At 32.1% G+C, this 14,039-nt stretch overlaps 1 protein-coding gene across 1 annotated transcript; it reads right to left on the minus strand.

Annotated features, from left to right (window-relative positions):
- Positions 1-1,044: 1,044 nt before the first annotated feature.
- LOC104907956 (ferredoxin C 1, chloroplastic) lies at positions 1,045-1,918 on the minus strand. The gene has a single exon (XM_010696986.4). It carries the CDS (start codon positions 1,801-1,803, stop codon positions 1,363-1,365), a length of 441 nt encoding a protein of 146 aa, XP_010695288.1. The 5' UTR covers positions 1,804-1,918; the 3' UTR covers positions 1,045-1,362.
- Between the last annotated feature and the right edge of the window lie 12,121 nt (positions 1,919-14,039).

The raw sequence follows: 14,039 nt of genomic DNA on the forward strand, positions 1-14,039 counted from the left end.
TACATGGAATTTAATTAATACAACAGTGGTTTTAAAAAGTATTTAACTGAGAGTTTTTAGGAAATATTGTTAATAAATAAAATTGTTTTTATTTTAAATAAAGATCCTTTCTTTATTACTGAACAAATAAAAATGGATTTCCTAAATAAATTCATTATTCTCTCAACTGTTTAAAACCACGTACAGTTAGTGGATTGTCCATTATTTTACTTGTTCCTCAAGAAGTGTGAACGTGGGAAAATAATTCTACGTGGGTGACTACTTCACACTTAGTGGAGGAACAAGTGGAACTAGCATGAGAAGATTTCACTATATAAAGAGAAGTCTTCCTCATTGCAATTCACCAACTGAAAACATATTTCTGTTGCTAAATCTTGAGTGTTTTCTAAAAAGGTTTGTTGCATTATTAATTGAGTTCCTAAGTTGCTCAAGCACTTGAGTTCAACATAATTAGTAGTGTTTCACAAAATTTGAGTTGTAATTTGGGGTTCAAGGGTTGAGTGACTCTTGTAAGACTTAGAGTTAAGTCAGTGAGTGTAGGATTCGGAGTAGAAGCAAGAGAGAGAAGAGTTCCAGTAATCAAAGGGGATTACTGTGGAGAACTTGAGTTCGAGAGGAAATCAAGTTAGAGAGAGTAGAGTTTCAGTTGTCAAAGGGGACTACTGTGAGGAACTTGATTTCGAGTGGAACTCAAGTTATAGAGACTGATTGTAATAGAGTTATTGCAGTGATATAGTTTTTGAGGTTTTCCCTTCTTGATAAGGTTCAAGAAGTTTCCTCAATTTTATATTTCTCTGTCTCTCTAATTACTGTTCCTTTATTGTTTTAAAATTCCGCTAGAAACTTTGTTAAAAGTTCCAAGTACAATTCACGCTCATCATGTACGTGTTCCATTGAAGTGTCATAGGACATGTAATTCATCGCCACATTAATTGTGAATTTGAAGTTCATATACTCTGATGAAATAATTAAATGAAATCCAGCCACACACAATCTCTAGAGTATGTAAATTAATAACAGCATTCAAGGAGTAAAAAGGAGATGTAATGCCAAAATTTCGGTACCTTTTTCTCAACACAATAGGAAACAAAACAAATGGGTTTAATTAGCATCTTTATGTAGCATTTTCAGTCACCTAATTATCACTTACACCAATGCGTTTACAGAGGACAAACACTGCATAGCCAAAATAACTATGTAGCACGGAAACAACTGACAAACCTCAGATCCCAGCGAGTTTCAGGATTCATAAGCACCGAAACAACTGGGGTTTTGGAAATGGAATGATTTTGGTAACAGGGAAATCCAAGTATGGAGAAGTTTTCATGCTTTATAGATTACCAAATACAAGAGACCATAATATTAGTCATTAGCAGTGGCTAATTGAAGAGAGAGCAACTCCTCTTCAGGAATGGTTCTAATAGTGCAATCTGATCGTGGGTAAGCAACACACAAAAGAGCATATCCTCGTTCAATCACATCATCACTAAGCATCCCCTCACTCTGATCAACCTTCCCGCTCAAGAGCTTGGCAGGGCATGTCATACAAACTCCAAGTTTGCAGTCATTTGGAATATCGATCCCGCTATCGAGCGCCTTAGTAAGGATGCTCTCGTCGGGATCAACCTCGAGCTCTGTGGCTTTACCTTCGTGCTCTATCATTACTTTGTAGGCACAAATGAGGGAAGGTATTCGTGCAGGTCGGCAAGAGAAGGTGCAGGAAGAGTAGTGCTTATTGAGTTGGGGTTGTATTTGAGTTGTGAGGGTGAGCAGAGAAGTTGATGTGAAACAGAGAGTTGACATTGTTAATTTGTTATGCCGGTAAGCTTCAGGGGGGAAAGGGATCTGGTCAAGTGTTGGTTTGAGAGGGTAGGAGGATTGTGTGGTAGCGGGTTGGATAAGGTCCTAAATCTTTCTCATCTTTTCTCTTTTTTTTTTACGAAAAATTGACAATAGAGGTCTGAACTTTGGGTGATAATTTTTAAAAGGCCTGAACTATTGATTAACATGTGTAGGTCCCAACTTTATGGGGTCTTAACTTTTAGCGGGCCTCAACGACTTAAAACTGAAGATTTTTTTTAAAATCTCACCTCGTTCCTACATCCCTCCCTCAATTAACCCTTCTGATGTGACCCAAGTTTTACAAGTGATGACCTATTAAGCTAGTTTTAAGTCACTAAGGCCCGCTAAAAGTTAAGACCCCCTAAAGTTGGGACCTACACAGGTTAATCAATAGTTCAGACCTTTTAAAAATTATCACCCAAAGTTCAGACCTCTATTGTCAATTTTTCCTTTTTTTTAATTAGGTAATAACAAATCGTCTTGACTGTCCTGGTGGCTGGTACAGAACCCACACGCAGAGGCCCATTACAAGCAGACTTCTCAGTTTGCTTGATGAACGGCTGGTTAACTAAACTAGAACAACTGAATATAATTGAATTAAACTGAATCAGGAGTAAGTGAGTAACTGTAACTGAAATCAACTGAAAAATGATGAACCAAAACTGAAATAAATTGTAAATGAAAAATCAAAACTGAATTGCAACTGAACTGAAACATAATTGTAACTGAAAATAACTGTAAAAAACGAAAAAGTTGATCAATCAACTGAACTGAATATGTAACTGAATTAACTGAACTAATTTAAATTGAAACTGAAACTGAAACTCAACTGAAACCAATTTAAACTGAAATTGTTTCAAACTAATTTTTAACTGTACTCGAACTGAACTCACATATTACCCAAATTAATGATAGTTTTCCAATTCACTTACAAATTTTATCGGGATAATTTTTTTATTAGTACTTGAATTTATGACATATTAACTTAATTTCTTGATAACTCATGTAACATAATTTCTTGATGATTTTCAACTATGTCAAGTTCACTGCTTTAATAATCCAAACTCAATTTAAATTTTACTCAAATTTTACTCAATTTAATAATTAATTAAGTGAAAATTTAAATTACATTCTCAGTTGAAGAATTAAACTTTAAAGATCATGTACTTGTTTTACAATTGTTTTGTTTTTTTCCTTTTAACATATATGTTGTATGAGTTGTATGATTGTTATAATCTCAAATAAGCTCTCTCATTTTTATTAATAAGTTGTATAATATAAGGAGAGTGGAGACAAATATTTACAGTTAATATATAATATTTATATTATTATAATTTTTCATACTATTAAACCATATTAATAATTAATCGCATATTAGTTAAAAATAATTCTAATATTATTATATCATACTAAAATATTTACATCTACTGACGAAATAGTTTGGAACAACTCGAGTTCGTGACTCATTCTCGACTTGAACAGGTCAAGTCCACTAGTTAAAAGGCTTAACTTATTCAACATGAAGCCTAACGTGTTTATCAGACCCAACAAGCAAGTCTACGCCTATTTAAAGACTCCCACAGCTTGTGAAGGCTTTAATAAAGAGCTTTTAGATACTCTTTTTCCTTGTTTTTCGATGTGGGATTTGGTGTTTATTAAGTCATACTGTGTTGCATGATTCCAAGCTCTTTTGTCATGGTTTGCGAATTCTTAAGTTTGCACCTCGATTTGGGACTTACATAGTCTCAGTTCCACCTTTTTCCAAAATTTTGTTCTTTTCTTGTTTAGTTTAATATTTCTAACATTCTAATTTTTCATTATTATATCCTATATTTCATGTGTCGTGGATCAGTTATCAGCTTATGATTGTGTAATAGCTGATTATGTAATAGGATTATATAATATTTTTTTACCACAAATTCAAAATATGCTCCATACATTTTTTTTCTCATGAAAAGATTAATCAATCCTAGTTCAACTCGACTCATTAAAGTATGGAATGGTTTTATTTTTCTACTTATAAAATTTAGCTAATATGGATACCTTTTTTTAATATATAAAATGCTAGAAAAAGCATATTAAAAAAATTACCAAGCTACTCTCGTGAGCTTATTGAGTCGAGTAGGGCCATACTCAAATCAATGCTCGTTAAGCTTTCGAGTCGAGTCGAGTTCGAGCCGAACCAACTCAAGTCGAGTTTTTACCGAGCGTTAACCGAATCAAGATCGACTAGCTCGTGAGTTGCTCAGCTCGATTAGCACCCCTATATACAAAGTTAAGAGAAGACCATAAACACTATACTAGTATTAAACTATAGTATAACATAAAGACAATTAACTTAAATAATCTCATAACTTTTAAAGACAAGAGAGTAACTAACTAAGTGTTAAGTTATTATATCGTTGTTAGACAAGGGAGTATCATGGTTGTTCATCTTATACTAGTATTAAACTATGGTTGGTAACAAGTTACTATTAAGTAACTAGTAAGTACTTGTTGACTATTTTACTTATGGTTGTTACTTGTTAACAGTTAACTTATTGATGTTACTTTTTAATATATGAATGTCATTTGTTATAGTATTATAGCATATTAAGAGTCGTTATACTAATTTATAATCAATAGAGTATTAGATTGATTTTACATTTATTTTGATACCAATCTTATATCAAAATGATTCAACATATTGATAAAATAGGTTTTTTATACTTAATCATATAAAATATAGTCACAACATAATACATATATACCATTTAGGTTTGTTATTGTTATTGCTATTATTAGCATCGTTGTTACTAATACTACTATTAGTATTTTATTGTCATTGTTAGTATTCGTGTTCTTATTTGTATTACTATTTAATGTTAGCCTTGTTCTTGTTACTATTACAAATATTATTTGTATTTTTACTACTATCGTTGTCGGTTTATGTTTATTAGTATTATTATTCTCATTACCAGCATAGCTATTTACAAACTTATATATCAACTTACATTGATACACTCATTCCAATAACAACATATTTCAGTTTAAGTAAATGTTTTGAGTTTCAATTACTTTACTGACATATGTTGATATATTCATCTAATGTAACATCAATTTCTTTTAGTTTGACTAAGATCCTTGAGTTTCAAATTGAATATAACTTATTAACGATTATCTTAAATTGAGTATTGCTATCTTGATTTAACTTATCGATTCATATAGATATCTTGAACTAATCCACTGTTAACTTATTTTACGTCGATTATATGTTTTCAGTTTTCAAATGCGTAGAGCTTAATGACTAGTATAGTTATATTAATCCATTCATCTAATATAGTAAGAGTAAGACATTTATCTAATCGACTTTTTAAAAATGTCTAACTTGTCTTTCAAGGAGGTTTATAAGAATTTATAATTATTTTAGGCTTCCTTTTTAACCAAACATGATGTAATTTGCACACAACTAAAAGTTTGAATATCGACTTATATAAAATTGTCTTATTACAAATTGTAGAATATATTAGTCTTGTACACAGATATTTATGTCACTTTTATACACTTTTTTGTGAAGTACAATCGGTTGCTTTCGAGGCAAGTGTCATACTACACTTATTTGCTACGTTAATTTTAACCGAAGCCCAAAACAACAAGTGGTCAAAACCCGAAATGAATTTTTATTTTTATCAAACAAATAGAAGAATGTGACTAATTTCTATCAGAACCGATGCGAGTATTATCAAACTTATGTCATTTTCGTCAATAACTGAAATAAACTGAAAATAACTGCAGCGTGTTTTAACTGCTATGGATTCAACCGTTGGTCACTTTCATACACTTTTTTGTTAAGCACAATCGGTTGTTTTCGAGGCAAGTGTCAGACTACACTTATTTGCTACGTTAATTTTAACCAAACCCCAAAACAATAAGTGGTCAAAACTCGACATGAATTTTCATTTTTATCGAACAAATACAAGAATGTGACTAATTTCTATCAGAACCGATGCGATTATTGTCGAACTTATGTCATTTTCGTCAATAACTGAAATAAGCTGAAAATAATTGCAACATGTTTTAACTGATATGGATTCAACCGTTGGTTGGTTTAACTGTTCGGATAAAACTAGTTTAAACTGCAATTCAACTGAAACTGAACAGAAAAATAACTGAATCAAACTGAACTGAAAAGTTTGTTAACTGAACTGTTAATAACTTTAACTGTTGTAAACTGAACTGATATGAAATGAACTATTTGGATATAACCATAACTGAACTGTTGAACTGAATTGACGCCTCTAATTACAACCATACACCCCGAACCCCCTTTAAGTTATAAACAAATGTTTGGGGTAAGAATTGAATCATAGATTTCGCTAGAAAAGATGAAAAAGCTCACCATGTTACACCCCGAAAATTATCTATTATCCAAAATACCTTTTTTTAATATAAAACTTAGATAATTATCAAAGTATTTTTGCCCTAGTGATAACGTATCGGCTCATTCATAAATTTGCAGCGGAAATAATACTAATAAATAAACTTGTATTTATTCACCTATTTGCCAGATTTTGTTTAAATGGTTGTTTCTCGCACAAACTTGTATTTAAAAGGTTTTTTCTGACAAATTTTACTGAATCTAAAACCTAACATGATACTAATAACTATTAAACGAGGATAAATAATAATATAATAACATAGCAGACTACTTTTACTGAACTAAACTACACAACTAATAAGTTAATTTAATTTAGATGGAATAGTCAATGGAACGAGTTGTCTAAACCAAAACCAATCTTCAATCTAGTAGACGAAGTATAGGACACAGTGATCAATCTGGTCCCAAGAAAAGCAATGGGCAACCACCATGTACTACGACTCATACTTGTCCAACACTTCAGACATGCACAAGTATAAAGTTATTGTTAAGCATATTTCACTTTACACGATTCATAATTTATTCACTTGTTATGACTCACAAGTAGGACAAATAATATAATCATCAAAGAATCATAAACTTCCATTTTTATCTTAAAATTAGATAAGGTGATCATCAACTTAACAACCCAAGATTAATTCCAATATTAAATCCATAACCTTTATTTATTTGTTGAACCAAGTCAATAACCAACCCACCTTTCATAAGTGAATAAATAACTTACCAAATAAGGCCATCAATACTTATAAAGTAATTAAATAATCCAACTGCAACAACATGATTCAATCATGATCCAATACCAACATAAATACTAATCCCTCATAAAGTTCCCAAATCGCATATGCTTGCATCAATATTTCATACAAACGTAATATCATCATCATAATCAGCATGCTTCACACAATGCAAAGACATAAAGCATGCAAATCCAAATGAATATAAATCACATATGAACCAAATATAGTTTCCTATACATGATACTACACAAATTCCATCCTTAGAAAATGATACTAATCAAACCCACACATAGATATGTACGTACATACTTATGTGTAGACAAGACGAAGACCACTTTCATAAGCTTAAAAGTCGCCTAAAGAGAATTCTCCGCCTAGGAATAATTAAATATATCCACAAATCAATACTCTAGAAATTTTCAGTAATATTAGAATACTTCAAACCCTCTTTAAAAATATTTTAAAACCCTTCTTATCATTAAAACTTAATTATTAAAGCCTCCTAGTATAAAACTACTATACTTGTTGTTAAAAACCCTTAAAAACTCATACTTTGATCTTAAAAGCTCCATGATCAGCATCCTTATAAAATTTTCAACAACTTATAATATACTAAAACTCTTTTTAAACATACTCAAACATAACTAAAATCATAAGAATAATCAATTTCATAAACTATAATATACTACTATGATTTTCCAACTCATAAAACCCTAAAAATTCATACTTTGATATTTAAAACCTTAATTTAAACATAATAAATATATAATTTAAACATGAATTGTGTAGTTGGGTTCCTCTAACCCAATTTAAAATCACTTTTACTAGACCAAAAAGTGTTTTAACCTATTTAAATATATTATATGACTAAATAAAATATTTGGCTACTTTAAATCATTAAATAATTTATTTGACTTTCAAATAGTCAATCTTTTAAGAAATAAATTATATAAATATGAAAGTATACTAAAATTATATAAAAATATACATTAAAATATATTTATAAAATTCATAAAATTACGGGGGATCATAGTCTACAACCTGTTAAGAGAAGTTTCGGGAACTCACACATTTTTTATAAGTTTTTTTACAAAACTTCCATTTGAGAAATACTTGTATCACAACATGTGCACACTTTTACCAATATTTAAAACCACCTGTGTCACTCATGAACACATTTTTCATGCGGAGAACCAATTTATTTTACACCAAAATGTGTAAATCGCCAACATAAGCATAAAAATGCATAAACATACCATAAAATAAGGTAAAAAACGCAAAATTCTATCGCATGCTATCCCCCCCCCCCCAAAGAAAACGAGTTACGTCCTCGTAACTCACCTCAAGGAATAACTCAGGATACTTCTTCTTTATTTCATCTTCGAGTTTCCATGTTACCTCTTCAGAATCATGGTTATACCAAAGCACTTTTACGATATTCACATCCTAATTGCGTGTAGTACGCACCTTTTTGTCCAAAAATCTCACAATCCTTTCCTCATATGTGGGGCTACTATCAATTTGGATTTTTTTAGGCTCCAAAACATGACTCTCATCAGGGATATATCTCTTGACTTGGGTAATATGAAACACATCGTGCATTTTCCCAAATTTCATTGACAAAGCTAACATATAAGCTACATTCCCAATTCTTTACAAAATATCATATGGGCCAACATATTTAGCAGTTAATTTGCCTTTTTCCCAAATCTCACCCACTGCGAATTCATCTTCTCTTCGCTTTAGATCAGGATAACTCTTCTACCTATCTTGTGCAGCTTGAATTCTAGCCTGAATTAATTTGACATTCTTGATAGTCTCCTCAATCAATTTTGTCCCTCATACTATATTCTCACTAAAATCATTCCAACAAATGGGACTTCTACAGTTCCTTCCATACAATGCCTCAAAAGGAGTCATTTTGATGCTCACATTATAACTATTGTTGTATGAAAACTCAATCAAGTCCAAGTGATCTTGCCCACTACCTTGGAAGTCAATTGCGCACGCTCACAACATATCTTTCATAGTCTGGTTGGTCCTCTCAGTCTAACCAACGGTTGCAGGGTGAAAAGCAGTACTCATTTTCAATGTTGTCTCAAGATTCAACTCGACCTTTTGAACTTTCCCCATTGGTCTCTTATATTTATTTTCACTTTCTGACAGTTTAGACACTTTGACATGAATTCAGCGACCTCACGCTTCATATTTGGCCACCAATAGATCTCCTTAAGATCCTTATATAACTTGTCACCCCCAAGGTGCACAAAATATGGAGTATTATGCCCCTCATCCATAAGCCTTCTCTTAAGTTCATCACATTTTTCTGGCACACACCACCTTCTCTTGAACCTCAAGCTTCCATCATCATGAATCTTAAAGTTGACTTCCTTACCTTAGTTCACACTAGTGCATAATTGGCCTTAGATAACATTAATTGGTAACACGTTTCAAGTTCTAGGTTTCTTAAATTTATAGGTAACACATTTATGACACTCCATGAAAATGTAACACTTATTGTAGCACTTTTAAAAAATTATAACACTTAAAAGCAATACATTGAAAATAGGTAACAATTGAAGCTAACACTTATAAAATAGGTAACAAATTATTGTAACTCTTTAAAAAAGGGAACATTTTTAACTTATATCGGTAACAGTTTGTTGTAACACTTTTAAAAATATATCATTGAAAGTAACACATAAAGTATTGTAATACGATTATTAGTTTATTTTTCTCCCATGCATGATGCATCTAAATAATATTGCTATCTCTTAAAAAAATACTTAACTGATTTAGATTATACTAACTAACGCTAATTTTGCGGTTGGTTGATTTTTTATTGAAGAAAAAAGAAAAAAGAAAAACGACCGCTTAGTGTAATACCCCGATTCTAATAGCATTTTATTTAACGTTAACTATAATCATTAATTTGATTATATTTTAAATATTTTTATCTTATTTGGATTAGAGTATACATATATTTATCTTTGTCTTGTTTGTAATATGTTTATTTAATCAATTTTATAAGGTTATTGTTATTGTTATTATTATTATTATTATTATTATTATTATTATTATTATTATTATTATTATTATAATAATTATTATTATTATTATAATAATTATTATTATTATTATTATTATTATTATTATTATTATTATTATTATTATTATTATTATTATTATTATTATTATTATTTTGGGTTTTAGAGATCCAAGATTTGCTTAATAATATTTGTCGATAAAAGAAACACGAGTCCCAAATTTATTTTCCCTTGTCGGTTGGGAAGTAAAACCCAAAACCCGTTTTCTTTTACCTTGGGTCGGTTAGATGATCCACAACAACCCCCCGCCAACATTTTCACTCTATCTCGTGATTCTAATCCAAAAGAAACCCCAACCCAAATTCTCTCTCTCTCCTCCCCATGAAGAAAACCCAAAATCCCGTCACCCCTCTCGCTGGAGGTTTCGCGTTGCTCGCCGACGCAAGCTGGTGGCCCTCGCATATGCTTTCTCCTTCACTCTCCTTTCTCCTCTTGATTGTTGGTGGTGTTGAGTGCAGTATCGCGTGCGCCGCCACTGCTACCTTTCTTCCCTCTCCTCTCTTTTCTTGTTCGTGGTGGTGGTGTTGGGTCGTGCCGCTGCTGTTCTGTCTCCCTCCTCTGTGACTACTGTTGTTCGTGGCTGGCGCTGGTGTTGCCACCGGGCCGCCCTTGTTGGTACTAGACCCTCTTCTTCCTCTCTTTTTGTGTTCTCATATTAGAAGGTTATATTCAAGCTCTGAATTTCGAAATCTGGTTATTAACTAATGATTCTTTGATTTCGTGGGTCATTGCGAGTATTTATACCTGACACTTCTCAGTTTGGGCTAAAAACATGCAAATGTTTCTCTAATACTCCGTATTTCTTGTAAGTTATTAATTATCATTTTTAAAAGGGTTTTATTTATTACAAAAGGTTTATTATTAATTATAAAGATTTTTCAAAGGCTTTTATAATATATTATGGGTTTTTCAAATAGATTTTAGCCCAAAGTAAATATTGGACCTATGTTTACAAGTTATAATCCAAGAAGTTAGTTTAGTAGTTGAAGATATTTCTTAAAATAAGATCAAAAAGATTTACAAAAAACATAAAAATAAAGAGATAAGACAAAAAAAGGAAAAAGAAGTGAAAATCGTCGTGGCATCACAACTCACAGCAGTGAACTTGCAAGATTATCAGCCTTTATATTTTCTTTTATTTCTTATCTTCTTAATCATCTAAAGTTCTAGTATTATGTTTTGTAGGATAACTTATATTTTTCCGAATCATAGTTGGATAATCACAAATATTAGTTAGATCTTGGCTAGTAGTTTATCTGTTTTTTGCCTAAATTCATCTTTTGATTTCCTAGTCCTACTTCGACTCTACCTCTCCAACTAGTATAAATAGGGGTCTCCACCCATCATATTTTTCACACCAAATTTAAGAAATAAATCTCTTTTCTTAAGTTTAAACTCTGTCTGTCTTATCCTATCCTTTCTCTTCCTCCCTAGTAATTATTAATTTTTCAAGGTGCGTGTATGTGTAGATCTTTAATTATTGTTTTGCAAGCGTAGTATCATGTTTTTAGGAAAATATTTTAGATTGAAGTACATGTTTTTATTGTAAACTTTATGAGTTTTATAATTATGCTATTTCACGAGTTTTTGTTTAATCATGTTTAAACCTTTATGAGTTATTATGATTTTGGAGAGCATGTTGTTAGTATTTCACTAATATTATGTTTAATAGTTAAAGTCATTTATTACTCCTTACAGGTTACAATGTTGTTTAGCTCTATGCATCTATATTTTCACATGCCATGCCAACATGAATCTTACCTAATTATTATTATTATTATTATTATTATTATTATTATTATTATTATTATTATTATTATTATTATTATTATTATTATTATTATTATTATTATAATTATTATTATTATTATTATTATTATTATTATTATTATTATTATAATTATTATAATTATTGTTTCGGGTAAAAACTTGTATTAGATGGGAATGATCGAGATTAGGGTTGATGAAGGCTTGATACTCGAAGATTATCTGGAGACCTGCACAGAACGAGAGTTAGACTACCCGGGGGTGGATCCGGGATCGCCCCTCCGACGATCAAGTCAGTTGGAGTGTATAAATTGGTGTTGCCAAGTGTATTGTATGGGATTGCTTACCTCAATAAATGGGGATCTGCCCAGCATTTATAGGCGTTGAAAAGTGTGAAGATTGTCCCTTCCACGTAGGCACGAAATTTAAAGTGGTTGGGTCTGATAAGAGGTTTTTAGTGCGTCGTTAAGGCACTAAGAACCGCTTTCCAAACATCTTTATAAGTCCTAACAAGGAATTACTAAGAGGTGATAGGGCAAGTCAAGGGTCGATCCACAGGGAAAATGGGATTGATTAAAGTCTATCAAGTCAGACTACCTAATTGAAAGGTATTTGGGGTTTGAAAGATGTTTGGTAACAATTAAGACTAACTACAACTAGAACAAGCAAATATACGAGTTTAAATATCAAATAAAAGACACTAGAGTTAAGGTTACTAGTATGAATAAGAACGGATGATGATTGTTAATGCGATTGTGAAGAACAAAGACGATTATGCAAGGTTTAGTTCTCCTCTAAATTACGAGTCCTCTCTCGAATGGTCCTCAAGAGTAATCACTTAATCAATCAACTAAATCCTCTCTCGAATGGTCTTTAGTTAATTGATTAAGAGATTCAATAAGTTTGGAAAACCCCTAATGAAGGATCCCCTTAATTTCCATCCAATATCTTGGTTAGAAATTAAGTTGATTCTTGGGGATGATAAAAGAGTTCAAATATCCATTTAAGAAATTTGAAATCAAAATACCAAAGTATAAATGTGATCAATATCTATCCTAAGGTCTAAAACACCAAGATCAATGCATAACTTCTCCATACATCACAATCACATCAACATCATATTTAAAACCCTAATTCATACTTTCACCCTAACCCTAGATTATGAAACATACTCACTAATCATGGAGTTAAAGCAATTAAACAATGAATCTATGACTAATCTAAGGCTAAACATGATTAAGTAATGATTAAACTAATGAAATCGCAATTATAACTAAGAGAATAAGATATAAATAATCAAAACAAAACAACAACGAAAGAATGAAATAAAAACTAAACTTTGAATTGAATTGAATGAAAAGTACCTTGAATGTCAATCGAATCACAAACTATGATCACTAATCTCAATTATCAATGAAAACTAAAGTGTTTTCTCTCTAATACAAAACCCTAAAAATTGTGTAGAAACTAGAATAAAGCGTAAGTCCTAAAAAAAAGAAAAAGGTTTTAAATGAAACGGAGAATTTTTCCGGAATCGCATGGTGCGGGCGCACCATAAGAGTGTGCGGGGGCACCATGAATAGGTGCGGGCGCACCATACGTCAGGTGCGGGCGCACCTGACCCTTCTGCCTCAAGGTGGAAATCATCCGTAGATGGTGCGGGCGCACCATGGGTTGGTGCGGGTGCACCAGACACAGGTGCGGGCGCACCTTGTGCTTGGTGCGGGCGCACCAATGTTGTCTGTTTTGTGCTCCAAAATTGGTCGATGGTGCGGGCGCACCAGTAGCTTGTGCGGGCGCACCATCTGTGGGGGCATACCAAGCGCACCTCAGGCTACCTCTTAGTCCTCTAGCTCGTTCCCTTGTTGCCATGTCTCGCTTACTCGCCCCGAAAAGGGTCATACCTGCAATAAAAACACGAGCAAACATGGTGAAAGCATATGTGCTAGAAATTCGATCAAAATAGATCGAAAATCTAGCAAAATGTCACTATGATCAAGTATGATCAAGTGAATGAAATAGAAGGGAAAAGTGAGGAGAAAGAGGGAAGAAAAGGGGAAAAAGGGAGCCAAAACGCACAAAAGAAAGTCATAAAGTGCGTTAGAACGCACTTATCAAACTCCCCAAGCTTAGCTTTTGCTTGTCCTCAAGTAAACCAAGAATGTAATG

This window comes from Beta vulgaris, chromosome 3 (genome assembly GCF_026745355.1).
Source record: "Beta vulgaris subsp. vulgaris cultivar EL10 chromosome 3, EL10.2, whole genome shotgun sequence".
Taxonomy (NCBI): Eukaryota; Viridiplantae; Streptophyta; class Magnoliopsida; order Caryophyllales; family Amaranthaceae; genus Beta; species Beta vulgaris.

Bases quoted from the DNA above. Each gene is read 5' to 3' on its own strand.
- LOC104907956 (XM_010696986.4), bottom strand. From the start codon at position 1,803: ATGTCAACTCTCTGTTTCACATCAACTTCTCTGCTCACCCTCACAACT.